Source organism: Elephas maximus, chromosome 17 (genome assembly GCF_024166365.1).
Source record: "Elephas maximus indicus isolate mEleMax1 chromosome 17, mEleMax1 primary haplotype, whole genome shotgun sequence".
Taxonomy (NCBI): Eukaryota; Metazoa; Chordata; class Mammalia; order Proboscidea; family Elephantidae; genus Elephas; species Elephas maximus.
This window is the reverse complement of record NC_064835.1, coordinates 34,547,924-34,572,229: the sequence shown is the minus strand read 5'-3', so window position 1 is coordinate 34,572,229 and position 24,306 is coordinate 34,547,924. Positions and strand designations below refer to the sequence as shown.

The window sequence follows — 24,306 nt, the reverse complement described above, 5'->3', positions numbered from 1 at the left end:
TGGAACCTCTTCGGAAGATGTCCTGGGCGCTCTGCCCTGAGGAGGGCACGGCCGGAGTCTCCCCAAGGACTCTGCCTAAGGCCAGCTCGGCACTGTAGGGGTTAACGTGGGATCACGTAAAGGGAAGGGGAAAAGTTAGAGTTGACACTTAAAGGGGGGGAGGGGGCGGGTCTCGCTAACTCCTGATTGGTTTTACATTTCGTCCAAATTTTTTTTCCTCCTCTCTCGCTCCCTCTTTTCAGTTTCTCTCTGATCCCAGGGGAGGGGAAACGGGAATAGTGAGAGATCAAAAATAAACCTCTTATGTCAAAGCCGGGAAGGAAGTATAAATACGGAGGGCCCGGCAGCCCACTCGCAGTGGCCCCGGCAGGGGAGGAGGCGGGAGGCGGCCGGCGGGGAAGGGGCGGAGGAGGCGCACGCGGCCCGGGCGCAGCTGCTCGCGCTCGGCCCCGGCGCTCGGCGGGAAGAAGCTGGGCCCGGCTGCCGAGGGGCCGCCGCGGGGAGCCGTGTTCCCGAGCCTCGCGGCCCCGGCGCGCCAGTGCGCTGTACTGACGTTGCTTTTCCTGGAGAGCGCGGGGTGCGCGCTCCCGGCCGCCGGCACCTGCCCGTCGCGGGCCAGTGTTCTCCGCGCGCCGCGCCGCCCCGCAGCCCCCATGCCCCGCGCGCCCGCCGCCCCGCGCTGGCTGCCGCCCCTGCTGCTGCTGCTGCTGTCGCTGTCGCCTCTGGCCCGCGCCGCCCCGGCCCCGCGCAGCCCCCGGGAGCCGGCCGCTGAGCTGGTGGTGCCCACGCGGTGGCCGGGCGACGAGGGCGAGCTGGCGCTCCACCTGTCCGCCTTCGGCAGGGGCTTCGTGCTGCGCCTGGCGCCCGACGCCAGCTTCCTGGCGCCCCGCTTCAAGATCCAGCACCTCGGGGCGCCCGGCGGGCCGGCCGGCGGCGAGGCACGGCTGCGCAGCTGCTTCTTCTCGGGCACGGTGGACGGCGACCCCGGGTCGCTGGCGGCCGTCAGCCTGTGCCGCGGCCTGAGCGGCTCCTTCCTGCTGGCCGGCGAGGAGTTCACCATCCAGCCGCAGGGCGCTGGGCGCTCGCTCAGCGAGCCGCACCGCCTGCAGCGCTGGGGGCCCGGCTCCGCCGACGTTCGCCCCCGCCCTCCGGCCCCCGAGTGGGAGGCGGAGAGGCGAGAGGTGCCGACGCCGAGGAGAGAAGACCACGAGCCAGAGAAGGAAGAGGAGGAGGAAGGGACCGACGAAGAGGAGGCAGACGGCGCCAGCGAGCTCCCACCCCTCCTGGGGGCCGCGAGTAGATCCAAGCGGTTTGTGTCCGAGGCTCGCTTCGTGGAGACCTTGCTGGTGGCCGATGCGTCCATGGCTGCCTTCTATGGGGCAGACCTGCAGGTAGGACTCCAAGAGCTTTCCCCAGTCTCCTCCCCTGGAGGTCCCCAGACGCCTCCCAGCGTCTCCAAATTCTTCCCTTCCCAATCCCCTTGAAAAACCCTTCACGTTCCTCACCCTTCCAAGCCAACCCCACACAGGTTCCCTTCTTTCCGAGAAAGCGCCATGACTGTCTTCTTACTTTCTGCCACCCGAGCTACTTAGCCCCATCCCCAAAGTCCCTTCCATCGTCGAGTGAAGGCCCTGGCGCGCCCTCCTCTCTGCTCCTCTCCCTGACCCCGGCGTTCTAAATCCCCTGCAGCACTCAGCCAACTGAGCTGAAACGGGATTTGAAAGCACCCCACGCACCTGTCTCTCCCAATAGAAATTTAAAATGGACATTTTGGAAGAAACACCAACTCCACCCCACCCTTCCCCCCTCCCCCCCCCCCCCAGCCCTCTCTTGTCCCCGGGTCCCAGAGGCCCCAAAGGGAAAGCAGCTGGGCTGAAAAGATGTGGCTCTTTCATTCCCTTTCGGGACTGCGCTGAAGTGGCCGTAAGTAAAAGGCATTGTTTGGAGGGGGTTGAACCTGGAAAAGCGCTGCTCAACCTTCTTGTGCCCAGCTGGTTCTGATCAGGGAGCCTGGGCTACCTTGCCAACCTGGCCCACAGCCCTGGCCGACTGCAGCTGTGCCAGTATCCAACACAAGGAGGGAGGGCAGTAGAACTTCTGCCTGGGGGCCCAGCACTGGAAACTGAAGCTTCAGTGGAAAAGGGGGGAGAAGAAAGTAGGGGTTAACTCTTTCAGTGACTGTTTCTGGTAGAGCCTGTACTGTACCTGGTCCATCTCAGCTGCTGTTAGCCAAGACAGGCTCTCTGCTGAGCTGGGGCAGAACAGCTGAGTCCAGGAGAGTCCTGTGCTCCCAGTACCATTTCTAACTGGACTCAAGGGTGAGGTGGACTCAGCAGGCGGTGTCTGTGTCACCCTAAGCCCCACCACCTCCCCCAAGGACCCAGGGGAAGTGTAAGGGTTCCCTTCATCATGGGGAGCAGAGAACCTGAAATGTGCCAGGTAGAGAACTGATGTGCCCAGAGTGCCGTAATTCTCTGAGTAGGGATCCTGGTAGCCGCTGCAATGCAGGTAGCACTTTGTGCATGATGGCACCTTTGGCTGGAGACCCTATTCTAGGCTCAGCCTTTGCCTGTTGGTGGTGGCACCATGGGCATCGGTGTTACCTGTGCAGAATAGTCCAGACAAGGAGGCGGTCTGCACCTTTGTTTCTCACTCCACCTTTCCCACTCTGCAGTCACCGGGAGATGAGCTCCAATGGAAGGGAGTAGGAAACCCCAGGGTGAGAGGTTTCTTTGGCTGCTCTTCTGGCTACTGCGCAGGCAGGCACTATTCCCTTCTCCCAGGGCACTGCGAGGCATAGCAGGAGAGGAGTCAGGAAGATTTTTCCCATCTCATGTTAAAACCACAGGACCAGGGTTCTGGGGGCTCCACCAGAAAAGTTGAGGTACATTCATGCAAACCAAGAGCTGAACTGCTGGGCCCCTTTCCCGCACAGAGACCAGTTTCTGACCAAGAGGTAGGAAAGCCAATGAGAAAGAGGGAAGCAGCAGAAAAGTCATTGTGTTTCAGTCTTCAGAGCCAAAGTGTCCTCCCTAAAGCCTTGCCATCCTCTCACTCTCTCAACTCATCACCTAGACACTTGAGACACTGAGAATGTGCCTCAGGGACATAGTTGGCATCTGCAGACCTCACAGCTGTCTAGAAGCAGACATGTTTTGGGGCCGGGCTCCAGGGTTCCCAGGCCACTGAAGTGCTAGTTAGGCCACATTGAGCTTTATTGCACAGGTTTGTTGCACCCAAGAAGCTGGCCTTCTCTGTAGCAGAGCCACCCAGGAGCACTTCTACCCTTGTGTGACCCGTGGCTTACCACCTAGCTCATGACTGCCGCATCCCCTGGCCCCTCCACGTGCACACATTTCTAGACCATTCACAGTCCCACACAGGCACTCCACACCCAGCCAGCCAGTTTGGATGGGGAGAGCTTATCAGAACAGGCATCAGCACCTCCCCCTAGGGGATCTACTATTAGGTCTTAAAACTCTCTGGGCTGGACTAGCCACTTCATCCCCATCCCCACCCTCACCTTGATTTCATTATGCTATGACCCACCCCCACTCCTGATGTCATCATGTTGGGGTCGGAGAAGGGCTGGACACAGCTGTTCCTATGACCACCCACTGGTGCCTCTGGTCTGATGTTCTCACCAGCTCTGGAGGCAATACGGTATAGGTTTGAACTTTGCTGCTGCTTCCCTGGGCTTCCTAAAACTGGCCCATGAGCTCAGCTGAGAGAAGAAGGAAAATCAAGTCCCGGTGCCTCAAGTGGCTGCTGCAGCTTGTGGTCCTACCCAGATCCCTTGGCCAAACAGAAACCAGTCCTTTATCTTTAACTCTCCAAGGAGCCTCCTGGAGACTTTACTCGCGCAAATGGAAGGCATCTGTGGTGTCCTAGCCACTGGGGGATGTGTGCTGTGTGATGATGAAGAGACTTTAACCTTCTAGGGCTTCAGTTTCCTCATCTCTAAAGCAAAACAACTGAACGAAGTCGGCAATTCTGCTCTAAATGTCTGTGAGGCTGCTTATGATGAGGTGGTCTCCTTGAAGACTCAGCACTCTGGGAGGAAGCCACTGTCTTGGTGTGTAAATTTACAGAGTGGTTTTACCCTTGTTGTCTTGGTGGGAATACCTGTGAGGGAGGCAGGGCTCCTAGGGAAGAAAGTGAGGCTCACAGAAATGATGTGACTTTCCCAAGGTCACGTAGCTGGTAGGTGGTAGCTCTGGGGCTGTAACCCAAGCCTCCTGGACTTTGTGTTCAGTGTCTTTTTATTGCACCATGATGCCTCTTTGACATGAGGAGGGTCTGTGACTCTGTTCACCCTCTGCCTCTTGTCTGTTTTGGGAATGGGCCATGAAATCCAGCAGTCCAAAGACACCCAGCCACCTTCCTTGTTCAGGGAAAGAATTAGCTGTACCTAAGGTGGTCTCACTGCTAAATGACAATGAAGTCTTCCAGAATTCCAGAAAAATTGAGTTCACTTAATCCCTTGACAGAAGGGGCCCCTGCCTCCCACCTTCTTGTCTAGTTTCAGAGCTAAGAAACTCGGACAAAGGCGGCTTTCTGCAAGAAGGGGAGCACCTCAGAAGAGGCGAAGGTGCATCCAGCTGCCGCTGATTGTAACCCTGGATGAAACTGGAGCAGGAAAGATATGTTAGGCTGGGCGTTGCCACCCGTCAGTCTGGGAAGTCTGCCCTGAGCTGCGCTTCTGAACTTTCCTCCTACAGAAAGCATCCTAGGCACTCATCTGCCCTAGCGCAAACCAGGAGATTCTGAAGACATCAGGGTACTAGGGAGTGACCTCAGGGAAGGGCTGATTTACAGCCATGTCATCTCTCCCTTGCCCGTATCTTCTGGAGAAAATGTTTCCCACAAGCCCCAATACTTAAATATGTCCCAGTTTGCCCAGCACAGTCTCAGTTTATGACTGTTCTAGCATAGTTATTAATAGCACCCCCCTTTCACTCTCAAAAGCATCCTGGTTTGAATGATAAATTATATAGTCACCTACCCAAAACAGATGTATGCCCCACTAGCTCTATAGCTACTCAAGTCTTCATGGGTGAAAGACAAGTGTTATTATATACATGTGAACTGTGTTCTGCCCATCGGCCAAAGAATGAGTCTTTCCCATCCCTTGTGTCTGCAGTAATCAGAATGACCAAAGATATGGAGTATTTCCCAAGGAAAATGTGGTAACATCACTATCTTCCTCTCCCCCTGAGTGGCGTGGACACTGATAGGGCCAGCTCCCTTGCTTGCTTGCTTTAGCTGTGGCTCCGCTGAAGTTTTCCTTAGAGCAGCAAGACCAGGTAGCAGTCAGTGTGGTGAGCATAGACTTTGGAGGGTCATAGAAATAACTGAGTATCCTCGAGCAAGTTGCCTATTTTTCTGGATGTCGATTTCATCATCACCAAAGTAGGAGCAATTATGCCAATGACTGGACATGGTCTTGAGGATGTAATAAAATATAGAAAGCACCCAAAAGCAGGCGCCCTGGCACATGATTGTTGTCGTGTGCCATCGAGTCGATTCTGACTCAGAGCAACCCTAAGGGAGAGAGTAGAACTGCTTCAGAAGGTTTCCTAGGCTATGATCTTTATGGGAGCAGATCACCAGATCTTTTCTCCAGTGGAGCTGCTGGTGAGTTCAGACTGCCCACTTTTTGGTTAGTAGCCAAGCATTTTAACCATTGTACCACCAGGGCTCCTTCGCACGTGGTAGGTGCTCAAAAAAGTATGGCTATTACTGCAGTTGCCTTCGATGGTGGGAGCCATGTGTCAGTGTGAAAGGCGGTGTACTCACCCACCGTCGGAGCGCCAGTCTCTGCCATGTCAGCTTCCAAGTCCTGCGTGGCAGAGATGCTTCCCTTTGCAGCTTGCATCGACTCAGGGCGTTTAAGGGTAACTCCTTGTGGCTCTGCGTAAGACTCTGCTCTGGAGAGGTGACATGTACCTTTGCTGTTTTGAGAATGAGGAGGGGTGAGGGACATCTCCTGCAGGCCCTTACTTTTCCCCCATCACTTCATTTCTTTTCCTTTGCCTCTGCCCCACCTCCTCCTAGCACTGTCTCTGGCCCTAGAGAGACTCCAGGAAGGAAAAGCACCAGTTACTGAGATCAGAGAATTTCCATGTTGTCACTCTTCCTACTCTTACCTCTCCCAGGTGCACTGCAAGGAAAAGCAGTGGGACCTGCCGTGTGAAGAACAGACAAGAAAAGCATCACGGGTGACAGTTTTGGCAGGAGAAAGTGCGGTGGGAAATGGGCTTGGCCCCGGCCTAGTGTCCCCAGATGCCCACCGTAGTTGGTTCTGGCTGCCACAAGAGCTCTGTGGGAAGAGTCTCCTTGCTTGTATCTCAAAGAGTCCAAGAGCGTTATGTCCCAACCTAGCTGGCTGGGGTGTTTTTCTCTTTTCCAGGTCCTGGGGGTACCAACAGAGGAGGAGATGCCTGAAAAATGCCCTCCTTTCCCTAAAGAGACTTAAGGGGTGAGGCTCTTGACCACCCCTGGCTGGACTGATCTTGGGCACCCACCAACCTGACATGATCTTTGGAGATTGTTTCCCTTGCTGGGTTCCCAACCCCACCAGTTAGGGACAGAATTCTGCTCATAATATTTAGCTAGCAGGCTGAACTTGCGTGATGAGCCAAACTTAACAACCAAACCTAGCGACCCTATAGGACAGAGTAGAACTGCCACATAGGATTTCCAAGGAGCAACTGGTGGATTTGAACCACTGACCTTTTGGTTCACAGCTATAGCTCTTAACCACTGTACCAGCACGGCTCTGTGTGATGAGCAGGGAGGTATAAATAGACACCAGATGGTGGAGCAAGTGATCTGACCTTTTCCTTGACCGGCTCCATGCCTGCCACCACGGTGACTGGAAGCCAGGCCTGCCCTTTTGGCCCAGGGGTTTGGCCCAACATCAGCAGCTCTCAGAACTGCACCCTGGGCTCAGTGGCTCTTTCCCTCTAGCGAACTGTGAAATGCACTTCAAATATCAGGAGAACCTGCTACTGTCTCCGCGAAGAGCTGACTGAGGGGAAGATGTTGGGAATGGCAGTGCTTCCGATCTCTTAGAGGTCCAGAGGCAGAAGAGAGAAGTAGAGGTAAAGAGGACCAAGGCTTGGGATTTTAAAGGGAACACTGGACCACATAGTCCTGGCAGCCCTCTCGCAATGGAAGTTATCTTCTGAGATAGCCCGCTGCCAAACCAAAAACAAAAAACCAAACCAGTTGCCATTAAGTCAATTCTGACTCGTGGCGACTCCATGCGTGTCGGAGTAGAACTGTGCTCCATGGGTTTTCATGGCTGTGACCTTTGGGAAGTAGGTCACCAAGACTTCCTTCTGAGGTGCCTCTGGGTGGACTCGACTCTCCAGCCTTTCAGTTAGCAGCCGAGCGTTTAATCATTCGTGCCACCCAGGGACCCCTTCACCAACCAGAAGGGCCATTAATATGTCCTCAAGTCCAACCCACTGCCTTGAAGCAAAATGGCCCTCAAGCCAGTTCAACCTGACAGTCACACAGTCTTGAGAAGACCATCACTACGAGAGAGGAACTTCTCTGAAAACTCGAGTGCCTTAAGGTGTTTAGTGTTGGGAAGCTCCTCCTGGCATCTTACCTGTCCTTCGTGCAGCACTTCCACTCATTTCCCTTTGGTTGTCTCTGCAGACAGGGCCGTCGCTCAGCTGTGTTGCCTGAGAGCCTCCCCTGATCTTCCCTACTTTGGAATACAGCCCGTTCTTCAACCTCAGGTCCCCAGTACCTGTGCTGAGCCTTCTTGGATTGATGCTTAGCAGCTGGCGTCTCTCGTCTTCACACCTTCTTTCTAGGGCATTGTCTTACCCAGTTACCAGATTGTGAAACTGAGGCTAAAAGAGGAGAAGTCTTGTGAGGACAGTTGCAGGTTGTCTCAGAAGAAATTCCAGAGTTTGAGCCCTGGCCCATCAGACCCTCTCCCTTTCTTAAGACGAGAGCCCAGCAGACTCCTTCTGCCCTTGGAAGCCGTGAAGACCTGGCCAGGAATTGGCTTCAGCCAGCTACCATTCCTAAGCCCTCACCCCCAGTTGCGTGATGATCTGGTTACTTTTTTTCCTCAGGAATCCAACTCCAGGAGCAAATGCCAAGTTTCAGCTTTGCCGATGAGATGTTTACATCAGCCTGAACGTAGCTGGAGTGCTTGACGTGCTAAGTAACCTGCCAGCTCCTGTTTGTAGGGCTAACAAAACACCTGGCTTCTTGCCTGTGAAGTGAACAGAGAGATCTCATTCACAAATAATGGGATTTGTCTGGAACACGCACACATGGCCTCATCCAACTGAATGTTCCTCTCTAGTGCTTCCATCCTTTCCCCCTTCCTCTCCTCCATCTTCAAGACCACAGGACAGAAGAAAGGATGACAGGAGACAGTGTTCTGGGGCAGAGAGGCAGGGTGGACAAGTGGCAGCTTAGCTAGCCTCACCCCCAGTGGAAGGCAGTACCCAACTCTGCCCCTTTGTCTCCCTGTCTGCACAATAATCCAGGAGGGCCCACTTCCAGGGGTCCCTGAGGCAGGATGGGAGCAGTTGGAAGCCATAGGACCAAGGGATCCAGGCCCCCTCCTAGGAGGCTGTGGGTGGATAGGAAGCATGAAGAGCTCAGCACCTGGGCTTCATCACAAAAAAAAAAACCAAACCAGTTGCCACTGAGCAGTACTGATTCGTGATGACCCCCATGTGTGTCAGAATAGAACTGCGCTCCCTCATGTTTTCAATGGCTGATTTTTCGGAAGTATATTGCCAGGCCTTTCTTCTGAGGCACCTCTGAATAGGTTCAAATCTCCAACCTTTAGGCCGGTAGCTGAGTACTTAATTGTTTGTGCCACCCAGGGACTCTCTCGGGGTCTGACTAGGCCGATGGCTTCTTTCCAGTCGCAGGCAAAAAGACTAAACCCTCAGGGGGGCTGTCCAGGCAAAAGCCAGGAGGCCAGGCCCTGGGAAACGCAGTGGAAAGAGCATGGGCTGGCAAGGTAGACAGACCTGGACGGGCATCCTTGCCCTGTGGCCCCTAGGACCACAGGCAAGTTAGGTCACTTGTGTCTATGTCGGCTTCCTCACTCGTAGTGTGGGGACTACCGTGTCAACTTCACAGAGGGTTGTGAGGGACTTCTGTAAAGAAATAGTGTAGACCCAGGGCACAGGTGCTTTGGTGGCAGGGAGCATCAGACAGAGCTTACACAGCCAATAACTGTCAGCTGCTCCCCAATCCTGAAGAGTAGTGGTTACCCCAGTAGACAACAGGAAAATGCTCAGCTGGACTCTAAGAGGGAAATTCTGCTAAGCTTGAGTACTCAGATAATTGATTCTGGGCTGAGACAGGGGAGGAGCTGGGGCCTCTTGGCAGGGAGACAGTTGGTGTCAAGGTTAAGGCAGTGCAGTCCAGCAGAACTTCTTGCTGATGGGAACAGTCTATCCTCACAGTCCATTATGGTAGTCGCTGGCCATACATGGCTTCTGACACACTTGACATGTGGCTGGTGTGACTGAGGACCTAATTTTGTTTTTCAGTTTAATGAATTTAGACTTACATAGCTCCCCATGGCTGGTGGCTGTGCTGAGAGGCAGCACAGGTCTGTGGGTAATGCTCAAGCTTTAGAGTGGGTGGGCTGGGTTCACATTCTACCACTACACTTACTTGCTTTGTGATCTCAGGCCAATTACTGAGCCTTGGTTTTCTCATACATAAGGTCTAGAGGTTTGGGTGAGTCCTACACAAAGTATTACATATAAATGCCCAGCTCGGTGCCTGGCACGCGTGCAGTCGGTGCCCTCTAACGAGAAGTGGTGGCACTGGGCAGGCGAGGGCTGTCTCACCCCTCGCTCGCCTGTCTCTCCTCCTCGACAGAACCACATTCTGACACTGATGTCCGTGGCAGCCCGTATCTACAAGCACCCCAGCATCAGGAACGCCATCAACCTGATGGTGGTAAAAGTGCTGATAGTGGAAGATGAAGAGTGGGGCCCAGAGGTGTCTGACAACGGCGGGCTGACCCTGCGCAACTTCTGCAGCTGGCAACGGCGTTTCAACCATCCCAGCGACCGCCACCCGGAGCACTACGACACAGCCATCCTGCTCACCAGACAGGTCTGTGGGCCGGCAACCCAGGGGAGGAAGGGAGATGGAGGGGCGGATCAGAGGAAGGACCACTGGCCTTGCCCTTACGTGGGCAATGTCTGCCTGCTGGCCCCAGCTGGACACCAGAAGCCTCAGGAGAGGAGTGATGAGGAGGAGGTCATGAGGACAGGAGTTGGAGTGTGAGGTATTTGAGAGGGAAGGAGAAGAATCTCATGAGGGCTCTTTTCCAAAAGTTTGTGACCAGCTGTCTGCTGAGGTCGTCACAAAAGGAAATGGGCTTGAACTGCCAAGTGAGAGGTTTGGAGTTGGAATTAAGCAAGGGTCTTCCGTGCTTGTTAAACACAGGGACAGGTAAGCAGGGGGCTTCCATCAAGATTTCCTCAAAGTCAGGGCAGCGGCTGACCTACCTGGCATAATTTAAATGGATAGCTTCCTGAAGGCAAGAGAATGTAGTACCATGTACCAGGCCATGTTCACTGCTGCAAACCTCACAACAACCCCATGAGGTGGGTGCTGTTGTTTGCCCCATTTTACAGCGGGGGAAACTGAGACAGAGAGACCTCAGGCTAAGTGGCAGCGCCCTCATTCAAGTCCAGGCCAGTTTGCTGTGGGTCTGTGTTCTTAGCTACCATGCCATCCTGCCTCCAAAAACAACCTTTTGAAGCCCTTCGAGCCCCAGGACCTGACCAACATAGAGAAACAGAGAAGTCCTTATTCCAGTGGCCTCTGTGAGGAAACAGTGAATTTGGCTTTAAAAATTCCCTTTAACTCAGGAGAAGAAATAGGAAGATTTTCTGTTCTGTGTCACTCAGAAATCCATCTTATAGCCTTTGTTTTGTTTTGTTTGGGGGGGTTGGTTTTTAACATAGGTGGATTTCACAGGTCACTCTCCAAGTCAGAGATGGGGGATGGGTGAGTTGGCTTGACCAAAGACTGTCGTACTCAAGACCTGAAAGTGCCTGTAGTGCTGGGCCACTAGGTCCAACATCCTGACATGCTGAATCCTACTGCTGCTTCCCCCGCCTTAAAAAAAGCTGAGTAACACGTGACACCAGGCTAATGTCTTACAGAACGTTTGAGTATGGAATTCCATGTTTCTGGGCACTGGTCCTGCCTGCCTCCCAGGGGCCTGGCTGCCTGCCCATGCTTACACTCACACTGTCACCCTCTCTCACTCTCTCTACCACGCAGAACTTCTGTGGGAAGGAGGGTACATGTGACACCCTGGGTGTGGCAGACATTGGTACCATCTGCGACCCCAACAAGAGCTGCTCTGTGATCGAGGACGAGGGGCTCCAGGCAGCCTACACACTGGCCCACGAGCTAGGTAAGAGCCTTCTTTGTCACATCAGAGGCAACTCGTCTTACAAATACAAGTTACCCAGGTTCTAAGGCACATGACCCTCACTCTTAGCCATTATCCACTCATAATTTTGACAGAGTGTCTGTCTCCATAGAGACCCTGTGCTTGACACTGCACAGAGGGAGGGGACTCAACTCCACCCCTCCCCGGAGTTCACAGCCAGAATACTAAGATGTTGTCCTGGGCCCTCCCAAAAGGTCACCTGGAAAATGGCAAAATACGAAACAAATGCTTGGGCAAAGGTGTGCTGCTGTGTACAAGCTAAGCAGCAAGGATTTCTCAGAAGAGCAATGTAAGGAGAATGTCACATAAGAGAGCAAATAATAGAGTTGAGTGTGGATTTAGGACAGGCTGAGGCAGAAAACAAGGGGATATCACCGTTCCTCAGTAATCCAAGAAAGCTTCTTAGAAGAGAAAAGCCTGAAAGGAAATCATGAGGGAGTGAGGGGCAACCTTTCCCTGAGGACTTGGTAACTGGTTGGCACTTCAGTGTTAGCAGTCTGGCTCTCTTCCTGGTGTCTCTGGATGGTACAAATGGCTAACCCACTCAGCTGCTAACTGAAAGGTTGGTGGTTTGGGTCCACCCAGAGGTACCTCAGAAGAAAAGCCTGGTGATCTACTTCTGAGAAATCAGCCATTGAAAACCCTGTGGAACAGAGTTCTACTCTGACACACAGGAGTCACCATGAGCCTGGTTTAGTTTGTTGGTTTGGCTGTCTCCTGCTGAAGCTGGGCCCTGGGGGAAGCACTCAGAGTGGGGCATGCTGGAGAGGAGCAGAGGAGAACCAGGTCTCTTTCCTCCCTAGGGCACGTCCTCAGCATGCCCCACGATGACTCGAAGCCCTGTGAGCGGCTCTTTGGGCCTATGGACAAGCACCACGTGATGGCACCACTCTTCGTCCACCTCAACAAGACGCTGCCCTGGTCTCCCTGCAGCGCCATGTACATCACAGAGTTCCTGGACGGCGGCCACGGTAGACATCCCTCTTCCTTCAGCTGCCACAGCTGAGCTCTGGGCCTGGCTGGCACCTCAGTGCCTTATCACAAGCATGTTAGACACTTGGGGTTAGAAGAGACGAGTCCCTCTGCCCACCTCTGTACTATGGCACCTCCTTCCCCATCTTCCAGCAGCCTGGTTCCAGCTGTCTAGAAGGTCATTAGTCACAAAGCTGGGTGGAGTCTGTCTGAGAAGGGTGTCTGGAGGCGGTGGGTTTGAACAGACCTTGAAGGAATGGAAGAAGACTTGTAGGATAGAGAAAAGAAGCAAACCTTCCAGGCTGGAGTGATAGTCTTGTGATAGCTCAGAAGTGGCCAACTGTCCCTGAACAACTGTGTGACAGCAAGGGGCGGGCGGGGGTCGGGAGGTGGTTTGCCTGCGTGAAACAGTTTGAATTGTTGAGTAAAACAGTGAAAACACAGCTTATTCTTGACTCTTCCCATTGAAAGAGACAGATAGACATATGCAAAAATATGAGACTGTCCAGGCATCAGTACTGTGGCTTTATTTGCGTGGCAGGATTTCCAAGAGCAGATTTATATCCCCAATTATAGGGTGAGTCAGATTAATATGGACTCCCTGGATGACGCACACAGTAAGTGCTCAACTGCTAATGGAAGGTTGGCGGTTCGAACCCACTAAGAAGGATCTCAAGTGGCAATCTGCTTCTGAAAGGTCATAGCCTTAAAAACCCTGTGGAGCAGTTCTGCTCTGCCTACATGGGGTCACCATGAGTCAGAATCGACTTGATGGCAGTTGGCTTGGTTTGGGGTTTTTAGATTAATATGATCACTAGCTGCATTCCCCTAGTGCACTCTGAGTGGTCAGGGGAAAATGCAGCCTTGATGCTCTCGATGACAGAAGAAAGTCAACCCTAAAAGACTTGCTACCAGTAATAAAAATTGGATCAGCTCTATGTAGATGGTTGAGTGTGGACGGTTTTTAGACTGAGATCAAGGGAACTGTGATGTCTGGGCCATCCCAGCACTAGGAATTCCAGTGTGACCTGGGAGGCTCCAGAGAAAGGCAGGTCCTGCCCTTTATTCTCATCCTCTCTTCCTCCGTCTCTCAGGAGACTGCCTCCTGGATGCCCCCACCTCGGCGCTGCCCCTCCCTACAGGCCTCCCAGGCCGCAGGTCCCTCTATACCCTGGACCAACAGTGCAAGCAGAACTTTGGGCCGGGCTTCCGCCACTGCCCCAACACCTCTGCACAGGACATCTGTGCCCAGCTGTGGTGCCACACCGAGGGCACTGAGCCCCTGTGCCACACCAAGAATGGGAGCCTGCCCTGGGCAGATGGGACACCCTGTGGGCCCGGGCACCGCTGCTGGGACGGGGGCTGTCTGCCTGAGGAGGAAGTGGACAGGCCACAGGTGAGCAGCAGCTGGGGGTGCTGGGAGGTGGCGGGGGGGGGCTGTTTTCAAGCAGGAAACGACGCTCACTAGTTGGAAACAGACTTTGGGTATGACTCCATCGTCATATCACTAATCTTTGAACAAACAAACCAAAGCTTATTTATCCAAAAGATTCCAGTCTATACTCCTCGTCCAAAGAATGATGCTACCATTTTTCCGGGCATTTTCGGACCTCCTCCTTTAAAAATGCTTGGAAGCTGACGTTTAAGGCTTGTTGGTAATGTGTGGAAAACTCTGGCACAGAGACTAGAACATGGACCCTCAATAAGTGGAAAAAACCAAAACCAAACCCTCTGCTGTCAAGTTGATTCTGACTCATAGAGACCCTATAGGACAGAGCAGAACTGGCCCATAGAGTTTCCAAGGAGCGCCTGCCGGATTTGAACTGCTGACCTCTTGGTTAGCAGCTGTAGCACTTAGGCACTACGCCACCAGGGTTTCCCAATTAGTGGAAGCCATTATTAACTCTGTTATTAACAGGTAGAGTGACAGCAGGAAAAAAAAAAAAAAATTTAGCAGGAAAGGAACATTAAATTAAGACCTGAGGGAAAAGCATTCTTATCCTACCCATGTGGGAGCTGAGTTCCTAAGGAGAGATGGGGGCAGGGAATGAGAGGAAGGTGAGGATTCCATACTCCAGGTGGAGGAGGGGAGGAGACAGAACCGCCTCTAACCAGTAGAGAAACTTGGCCCAGTACAGAATCAGCTTGTAAGAAAAGCCAGTAGTAAATGGTATTAAATGCTTCGCTTCTCTGCCCAGCTTCTAACACTCCACGTGGGAGGCTGATGGACCTCTCCTGCATACCCCCCCCACCCCCCATCATCCAGCCGTCACTATGAAGCAGCTTCCTACTGGTCCCAGCCCAGCATCAATCTCCAAGGTGGCCTGGCCTAGTAGGATGTCTTCTGAACTGAGCCTCAGCAGCCTTTGTGGGCAGGGCAGACCATACGCTTCTCCTCTACTCTTCTTCTAAGCCTGAGCTGGGGCAGGGGTCACCCTCAGCCCCCTCCCACCCTCCCTTGCTATCAGATGCCAGGCTCATCTGGCACACCCACTCCTTACCCAGCAGCCTCAGCAGCAGAGCCACACACGGACAGGGAGAGGCTAGCGTGGAACGATGCTTACGATACGTTGTGAAAGAGAGAAGGCAGATCATAAAAGATTATGTGTGTGATAGGGTCATATCTTTGTTAAGAAAACATCTTTATGACTATATATTCATAGGAAAACTGTGAAAGGATAGTGACAGAAGCCCTGCCAGTGGTTTTACCTGGGTGGTGGTATTTTTAAAAAGTATTAATTTTTTTATACTTTTCTGTTTTTTGTACTTTTTATATGAAGAAGTGTTGCTTATTTTTTAACTGTTTTATTGTGGTAAAAATATATATAACAAAACATTTGCCAATTCTGCCTTTTTTTTTTTTTTAACGTGTAGAAGTCAGTGGCATTGATTATATTCACCGATTTGGGAAGTATTACTTTTGTAATTTTTAACAAATCATTTTCACTTTGAAAAATATGAAACTACCAAGGACAGAGCTTTGTTCTCATAGGTGGATTGTCAAATTGGAAGTAACTCTGTTTATCTCCAGACATTGCCAAATATCCCAGGGTGGGGACAAAAGCAGCCCTGATTGAAAACCACTGCATTAGACCCAACCTAGAAACCCTGGTGGCGTAGTGGTTAAGTGCTACGGCTGCTAACCAAAAGGTCGGCAGTTTGAATCCACCAGGCGCTCCTTGGAAACTCTATGGGGCAGTTTTACTCTGTCCTATAGGGTTGCTATGAGTTGGAATCGACTCGATGGCGGTGGGTTTGGTTTCTTTGGTTTGACCCCTATAAGACTGTCACTCATCCATTCATTCAGCCAGCGTCACATTGAGCACCTTAGTAAGGACAAGGACTGTTTGATCACTTGAGAGTCAGCAGTGAGCAAGTCTTGCACAGTCTTGGTGGCCACACAGTCGTTGGGCAGTTGACTCCAGGCGCCAAAATGAGAATAACTGGGTGAAGAAATCAGGGCAGCGGCCACCTGACTACGCGGGGAACCGACGCCTCCTGGCCTCCACTCCTGACCCAGTGTGGTGTTGTGTGTTGCAGGCTGTGGTGCACGGAGCCTGGGCCCCATGGGGGCCCTGGGGAGAATGTTCCCGCACCTGCGGAGGAGGAGTTCAGTTTTCCTACCGTGAGTGCAAGGACCCTGAGCCTCAGAACGGAGGAAGATACTGCCTGGGGCGGAGAGCTAAGTACCAGTCATGCCACACAGAGGAGTGCCCACCTGATGGTAATGGCCTCGCACAGCAGCACCTGCCAGAGCAGCTGCAGCTGTTGCTGTGACAGGAGGAGTAGGGTGGGTCTCCTGAGGTGCCGAGTTTTGCTTGGGATCCATACATAATTGGGTGCTACAAGGCACCAAGGATGGGGCAGTCCTTAGGGACCCCGGACAACTCTGATTGTGTGGGAGAGCCTGACAAAGTCAAGGAGAGAAAGTGTCCTTGTCTTCCAAGCGTGGAGACAGAGGGTGCTGCTCCCAGTCATTGGGGTGGGGCCTTTGCAGAGGGGCTGGAGTCGAGGATAATAACTCGCCTGATAGCATTTGAATCCTCATCAGCCTGTAGGATGGAAGTGTTTTCCAAAGCAAGTTCAGAGCCAAACCTCCAAAGTTGTTCCAGCCAACATTCAGCCCAGGGTGGTGGGAGGGTTCCTGAATCTGATTCCTGTGCACATTTCTTCTGAGAAGAGTTGCCCATCTTCCCTTGGGGCCATGGCAGCTGCCCTACTGAGCCTTCCCAGGAGGCAACCCGGTCTCCACCTCCCCATGGAATATTCCTACCCTGAGTACCTGCTAGAAAGCACACACTTTAACTCAGAAGCAGTAAGAACAGCAGAATAATTCATGGGAGGGGCTCGTTAGACATTTTCCCCACCCTGTCCCCTCCAGCTCCCATTTTCGCAGCTCTGCAGAGCATTGGCAGGCAGGAAAAGACAAGCAGAGCCTTAAGAGAGAGTCATCGAAGTGCAGAGACAAACTGGCATTGGGTTGGTGTCTTAAGACAGGAATCTGTAGGCTTTGCAGTTTCGCACGATGGGAGGGATCAATGGTGGCATGACGCTGTAAAAAATGTGCCCTGGAATTGTGAGAGTTGGCCTGGCATCCAGGGTGAAGTGTCTGGTCCTCTGAGCAAGATGGGGTGGCAGGATGACTAAGAGGTAGAAGGTAGGCACGGGCAGTAGGTGATATCAGGATTTCAGACACACCAGCAGGAGCCATTTCAATTAATAAGTGTTTTTAGTACCTTTTCTGTATCTAGACCTCTGATCAATGTTGTGACATAAAAGGTGTACAAAGCATGGTCTTGTTCCTCAAGGAACTTGCAATCTGATTAAAGCCATAAGCCCCCGTACACAGCAATCAAGGCTTAACTGTGTGGCACAGACGCTAGATTGATAAGGCATTCAGAGAAAGGAAAAGCCCAGGCTAGTCAGAAGCTTCAAGAGAGACTCAGAACTAGGCAGGACCTAGAAGGATTGAGAGGGTGGAGAAGGGGGTGGGGGGCATCCCCAGATGGAGAGAGACATTCGAGAAGGGTGATTAGCTTGGAGTCCCTCGGTGGTACAAACAGTTAACTTGATCAGCTGCTTACCAAAAGTTAGGTGGTTTGAGTTCACCCACAGGCACCTCAGAAGAAAGGCCTGGCAATCTGCTTCTGAAAAATCAGCCACTGAAAACCCCATAGAGCACACTGAGGTCACGGTGAGTCAGAGTCAACTCGATGGCAACTGTTTTTTTGTTTTTGTCTTTAACATTAGCTCGAGTAGAGTAAAGCAGCATTTCAAGGCTGGACAATAAAGGTTCCTGAAAGTTGAAATAGTATTTGGAGGTTCTCCATCCTGGATGTCCGGCAAGTCACCTGGTGAGCTTTTCAAACACAGAGGCCCAGAGCACATCTCAGATGTCCTGAATCACAATCTCCAGCCATCTGTGTTTTGAAAAACCTCGGCAGGTCATTCAGAGGCACAGCTGGGGCTGAGAGGCTCTGCAGTAATAGACCATGTTTAATTACAGGATTGTGCACAAAAATCCAAGTCTTATGTCAGACAGACGGGTTTGGAAGCAGCTTGCAGCAAGATTGCAGACTCTAGGAGGCTGAGCACCAGGTCCTGTATGAAGCCAGGAGGCCTGGGCCTGTAAGAGTGGTCTAAGATGGTGAGAGTGGGCTGCAGACATTTGAATTTATAAATTGTCCTCAATATAACAGAAAACTTAATGACAGATTGGAAATTGTTGTTGTTGGGTGCCGTTGAGTCGATTCCGACTCATAGTGGCCCCATGTGACAGAGTAGAACTGCCCTATAGGGCTTTCTTTCTTGGCTATAATCTTTACAGAAGCAGATTGCCAGGTCTTTCTCCTGCAGAGCCTCCGGGTGGGTTCAAATCACCAACCTTTCAGTTAGAAGTCAAGTGCCTAACTGTTTGTGCCACCCAGAGATGTTTAAATATTTTAGGAGACACCAGGGATTCCAGTCTTGGGCTAGGATAATACAGGACCACATAATAAAAATCAAACCAATTATTGGCAGAACCATATGGTTTGGGGCTTTGCTAAATTGGAGGTAATAGCCACACATACAGATGGAGTTCCCCCATAAAAAAAAGATCACCTTCCTGTCTACTCCAACGCCTAACGACCCCATGTGTGTCAGAGTAGAACTGTGCTCCATAGGGTTTTCAGTGGCTGATTTTTTAGAAGTAGGTCACCAGGCCTTTCTTCTAAAGTACCTCTGAGTGGACTCAAACCTCCAGCCTTTCAGTTAGCAGCCAAGCATGTTAACCATTTGTACCAGCCAGGGGTTCTAGGTCTCCCATAGACACCCAGAGTTACAGAAATGGAGTATAGGGGTAAGTTCTAGGTAAAGGTGCAGATTCGAGAGTCCCCGGCCACATGGCCAATGTCACCAGGGAAGTCACAATAGAACACTGTGAGCAGAGGGCCAAAAACACCACCCATGCTCTATTCTGTGCCTTCCGCACCCCATCTTGCTCCCTGTCCACACACAACTTTGTTCACCTGTAGGATGGGTTAATGACTCTCCCAAAACATTCCAGAAGGCTCAGCACTGAGGCTGGATGCCTCCTTTTCTTGCCCCTTTGAGGAGGAATCACACCTGGATCTAGGTCAGGGTATGTCCAGGGAAGTTGAGCCCAGATGACCCTGGATCTGTATCCTTGGATTGGGTCCAAAACCCAGAGGAAGAAAGGTGCCCTGGGTCCTCCTTGCTTCTGTGCCCTCCCCCTGCTTCAGGATGTTACCTCTGTCTTGTCTCTGCCTCTCCTTAGGGAAGAGCTTCAGGGAGCAGCAGTGTGAGAAGTACAATGCCTACAACTACACTGACATGGATGGGAACCTCCTGCAGTGGGTCCCCAAGTACACAGGGGTGTCTCCCCGGGACCGCTGCAAGCTCTTCTGCCGAGCCCGAGGGAGGAGTGAGTTCAAGGTGTTTGAGGCCAAAGTAAGATGACCCCTGGAGCTCAGAAGCAGAGGAGGGGAGGAGTCATCTGTCCCCAGCCACCTGGGGCTGCTTCCGGGCTTACCAGTGCCCTCTCTGATCTTTCTTGCCCCACTCCAGGTGATCGACGGCACCCTCTGTGGGCCAGAGACGTTGGCAATCTGTGTCCGTGGCCAGTGTGTCAAGGCTGGCTGTGACCATGTGGTGGACTCGCCCAGGAAGCTGGACAAGTGTGGGGTGTGTGGGGGCAAAGGCAACTCATGCAGGAAGGTCTCTGGTTCACTCAGCCCCTCCAAGTGAGTTCCCCAGCAGTTCCATTCCTGGGTGGGAAGATCACAATGGAGAGCAACATGGCTTTGGGATCGGATAGGCCTAAGTTTGAATTGTGGCTGCCTCTTACTGGCTATGTAATTTAAAGTCTCTGAGCTTCAGTTTCTTTACAAAATACCGGCAGTCATCTCTATGTCAGAGTCACTGTAAGGATTTCATGAGATGGTATGTGTACAGCATCTGGCACAGAACCCATGGAAAGGACTCACCACAGACAGCTGTTATTTTCAGTAGCACTGAAGGCCATGTGCGCAGGGATGTATTGTCTCTGAATCAGTTAGCAGTGAGCTGCTCTGAGTACACTGGCCCTTTGCCAGAAAGCTGCTTTCCAAGTCTGTTTTGGGAAGGGCACATCACCATATACCTGGCAAGTCCTGTCCTTTCTGTGGTGGGTCTTCAGAGAAGGGGATCTAGTGAAGGGCCTCAGTGGCCTCAGTGCTTTGATGAATCTGAGAACTCCAGATGCTTCTCTCACACCCTGCTGCCCTGCATTCATGTCACCCCTAGTATTTTCCAAAGCACTTTCACTTCCTAAGATAATTCTATGAGGTGAGAAAGGCTATTATTTTTCCCGTTTTACAGATGAAGAAACTAAGGCGCAAATGATAAATTGACTCTTCTAAGCTTTCATTGATAGTTAATGACAAAGCCGGAAGAACCCAGGTTTCTTAACTCCTAGACCTTTTTTTTTTTTTTTTTTTCCTGCTATTTTGTGCAACTTCTCGAAGAGTAAGAGCAAGGCTAGGTGTCTTATGTGGTCCACACTCTGCCACTCTGGCATCTGGTGCATATATTTGTCCTTCTGGGGACTACACCAGCCTCCACTCCTCTCCGCCTCTTCCCACCCGTGGTCCTTCAGAGTTTTTGAAAAGCATCTAGTTACCTTGTCTCCTACCTGGGGAACCCTTGTCCTCACCCTGCCCCATTCTCTCTCTCTCTGTCCTTTCTTCTCTTTCCTCTCTCCTCTACTCTCTCTCTTTCTTTCTCTGTCTCTCCTCTCTCCTCCTTCCCTCTCCTCTCCTTTCTCTCTCTCTCTGTCATCTCACCGGGCTCAGAGAACAAAATCTCCCTACAGAAGACAAATTGGGAGTTTTCAAATTTAAACTCAAAGGAGGGAAAGTTAGGAAGAAAAAAAAAAAAAAAGCCCAGGCTATCCGGATACTGGATCCCTTAGCCTGATCTCTCTTGGTCACCAGATATATGGGCCTGTGGGTACTTTCTCAGCTGCCCGGGTGAAGCAGCCAGCCCCAGCTGGGAGTAGGGCAAGAAGAGCAAAGAACCAGTCTGACTGACCTCCTCAGTACTCTCCACTTTCTCCCCACCCTATGAACCCAGACACTTTCCCCCCAGAAGAGAACAAAGAACTAAGAGGGAAACATTTCCCAAGACAGCATCATATCATTCCGGAATTGCACAGCTCATGGTGTGCTGACCACACCTAGAAGAAAGTTGTCAGAAGCAAATTCCTAATCTCTAGTTCCCGCCCTAGGGCCATATTAAACAAATGGAAGCCGTCCAATACTAGGAGCTGATTGATTCAAAGACATGAAGTGAGATTTCCGTCCTAGTAGGGTCCTGAAGCCATCAACCATCTGTCAGTGGGGCTTGCATGTTGCTATGATGCAGAACAGGTTTCGGCAGAGCTTCCAGGCTAGGATAGAATAGGAAGAAAGGCCTGGCACTCTGCTTCCAAACACCAGCCAGTGAAAACCCTGTGGATCACAATAGTCTGATCCCATGAGTCAGGGGCCAGCTCCATGGCAGCTCACAATAATAGGAAGGGTTCTGTGGAACAGATTTTCCACTTGAGTTTCAGCTCTGTGGGTGGAGGTGGCTAAGCCACCTTGTAGACTCATGTGAGGAACTGAATGTACTTAAGATCTCTGTTCAGCCAAGAGGTGGCAGGTCTGGCATTACGGATGCAGGTCTTCAAACCCCTCTGGGCTCTCTTCCTCCTCAACCCAAACATTTGAAATAGAGACTTGCCAGACATAATAAAAGCCCTTGAAAATCCCAACATACAAAATATTTGTCTGCCCCAGCAGGTAATTTATTTAGAGCTTTGGGACCATTTGGCATGATTATTTGCTGATTATTTCTGTCCCAGCCCCAGCCAAGAGCATGCTAACTCTCTGAGGCACCATCATGACCCAGGCTGTGTAACCCCTGGTCCTAAGGGTGCCTTTCTGTTCCTGTCGTAGTTATGGCTATAATGACATCGTCACCATCCCAGCCGGTGCCACTAACATTGACGTGAAACAGCGGAGCCTCCCTGGGGTGCAGAACGATGGCAACTACCTGGCAGTCAAGACGTCCGATGGGCAGTACCTCCTCAATGGAAACCTGGCCATCTCTGCCATGGAACAGGACATCTTGATTAAGGGGACCATCCTTAAGTACAGTGGCTCCATTGCCACCCTGGAGCGGCTGCAGAGCTTCCGGCCCCTACCTGAGCCTCTGACTGTCCAGCTCCTGACAGTCCCTGGTGAGGTCTTTCCCCCCAAAGTCAAGTACACCTTCTTCGTTCCTAATGATGTGAACTTCAGCATGCAAAATAGCAAGGAGAAAGCCACCACCAATATCATCCAGCCCCTACTCAGTGCACAGTGGGTCCTGGGGGAGTGGTCTGAGTGCTCCAGGACCTGTGGGGCTGGCTTGCAGCGGCGGACTGTGGAGTGCTGGGACCCCACAGGCCAGGCCTCAGCCACCTGCAACAAGGCTCTAAAGCCTGAGGATACCAAGCCCTGTGGAAGCCAACCGTGCCCCCTGTGAAGCAGGGGACAGGGACCAGCATGCTCACAGACTTAAGGCACTGGGGTACAGGCAAGTGTCACCACCATGGTGACCCTACATATGGAGGTGGTGTGGCCTGCCCAGGCCTCCCATTGCCACAGCCCCTGATACTGCATGAACTCAGAATGGGGAGGAGGAGAGGGGATGGATACAACAGACCCTAAAGGGACTGCTAGGCCATTGGACCTTGCTTGGGTTCACATAGAGGGCATCGGTTAAAAGGTAAAAAGTGCACTTATTGACCCAAACAGGAGACTCCAAGTCAGCCTCTTGGCAAAGGACTAACCAAGATAAATGGGAAAATATATATATATATATTTTTCTGTTTGGATTCCCCGGTAAATAATCTACCTCAGAGGGGAAAAATAGTAAGAGAGAAGTATGGGGAGGGGAGCTCTGTGGTGATCTCCAGAGTTCGCACCATAGCTGCGGCCCCTGGGCAGTCTGCTAAAAATGACGGTGACTGTCTTCAGTATTAACATCCACTACCTAAAGTGCTCCAGGGCTGCAGGCTTGTGGGGAGCCAGACATTCTCAGGCGTCCACCTGCAGGGATGGATCCATTTCAAGTATTTATGCAAATATGTCTCAGAACTAAAGTGTGATCTTGTGCTAATGTCGTGCTCTGGTCTGCTTCTTGATTTCTTTGGAAAAATTAGGGGATGCAGAGTGCAAGGACGAAGACTAGTCTCAGTCAGCCCGCCTTGAACACACACAGGGCAGCTGGCAGTTTGCCTGACTAAGCCATGTCAGGCCTTGCTCCTCAGTAAATAATAAGGAAATTGCTTTGTGTTCCTGTATGTCTGCTGAGTCCAGGTCATTTGAGCAACTTTTCATTTGTTTCATCTCAGCCACATCTCATGGGCCCCAAACCAGCCCATCAGGATCACCTGGATGGCTCCTTAAAACACAGACTGCTGGGCCCCGCCCCCAGAGTTTCTGATTGAGTGAGCGGAGCCCTGAGAATTTGCATTTCTCACAAGTTCCCAAGTGACGGGATGTTGCTGCTTTGGGGACCACACTTTGAGGACCACTGCTCTAGAGGAATTTTCCAAATCAGAAGAAACGGTAGTGGTATGCCTCTGTGCTCCCTCTTCTTCAGTAAGTCCGATTCACTACGCATGCCTCAAAATCCTCACTCTTACATGTGGATCAGCCTTGTTTATTTGAGCCTGAGGCACAAGAGTCTCTTAGTAAAAGGCGAGTTCTGACCCTGTATCTAAGTAACATCAGCCCAAGCCCACAGAACCTTCCTTCTCTCCATCCTGACCCACAGCAAATTTCATCCCCATTGCACAACTCTTTTGGCCCAAGCAACTTGCAGCCGTCTCAATCCGAGCCCAGTTAAATGCCCCACCAGCCACCTGAATCTACCTGAGAGTTCCAAAACTCCAGTATCTGACTCCCCTTCTCATCTTCTCCATAGCTCAGAGGAACTCTCTGGCTCAGTCGTCCATGTGGTCTGGTGTGGTGAGAACTTAGTCCTTGGTCACAAATGGGTGAGAAGCAGCAAAAACAACATCAAGAAATAGCATTCTAGTGAAAGAAGGAAAAGATCTAAATTTGCACTTTGCTTTTTTCATCACCTTTGACCCCTTTGTCCTTTTCTTCTAGCTTTAGGACCCATTCAAATGTGTGGTGATATGGGCAGAAAAACACTATATGGAGCCCTTGGGAATTAGACAGAGGTGTCCTAAATTACTTTGCAGGTAACTTGGTCATTAATCTGGATCCTTCAGGCACCTGGTTAACACGTTTGACTGCTAACTGAAAGGTTGGAGGCTT

The 24,306-nt window shown here is 51.8% G+C and overlaps 1 protein-coding gene across 1 annotated transcript; it reads left to right on the top strand.

The window, feature by feature from the left end:
• The first annotated feature begins 653 nt into the window (after window positions 1-653).
• Window positions 654-22,501, top strand: ADAMTS8 (ADAM metallopeptidase with thrombospondin type 1 motif 8). Its single transcript, XM_049856794.1, has 9 exons — window positions 654-1,391; window positions 9,883-10,122; window positions 11,305-11,440; window positions 12,283-12,450; window positions 13,546-13,847; window positions 15,992-16,175; window positions 19,230-19,402; window positions 19,520-19,695; window positions 21,931-22,501. The coding sequence occupies exons 1-9, from the start codon at window positions 654-656 to the stop codon at window positions 22,499-22,501; spliced, it is 2,688 nt and encodes an 895-aa protein (XP_049712751.1).
• Window positions 22,502-24,306: the final 1,805 nt, after the last annotated feature.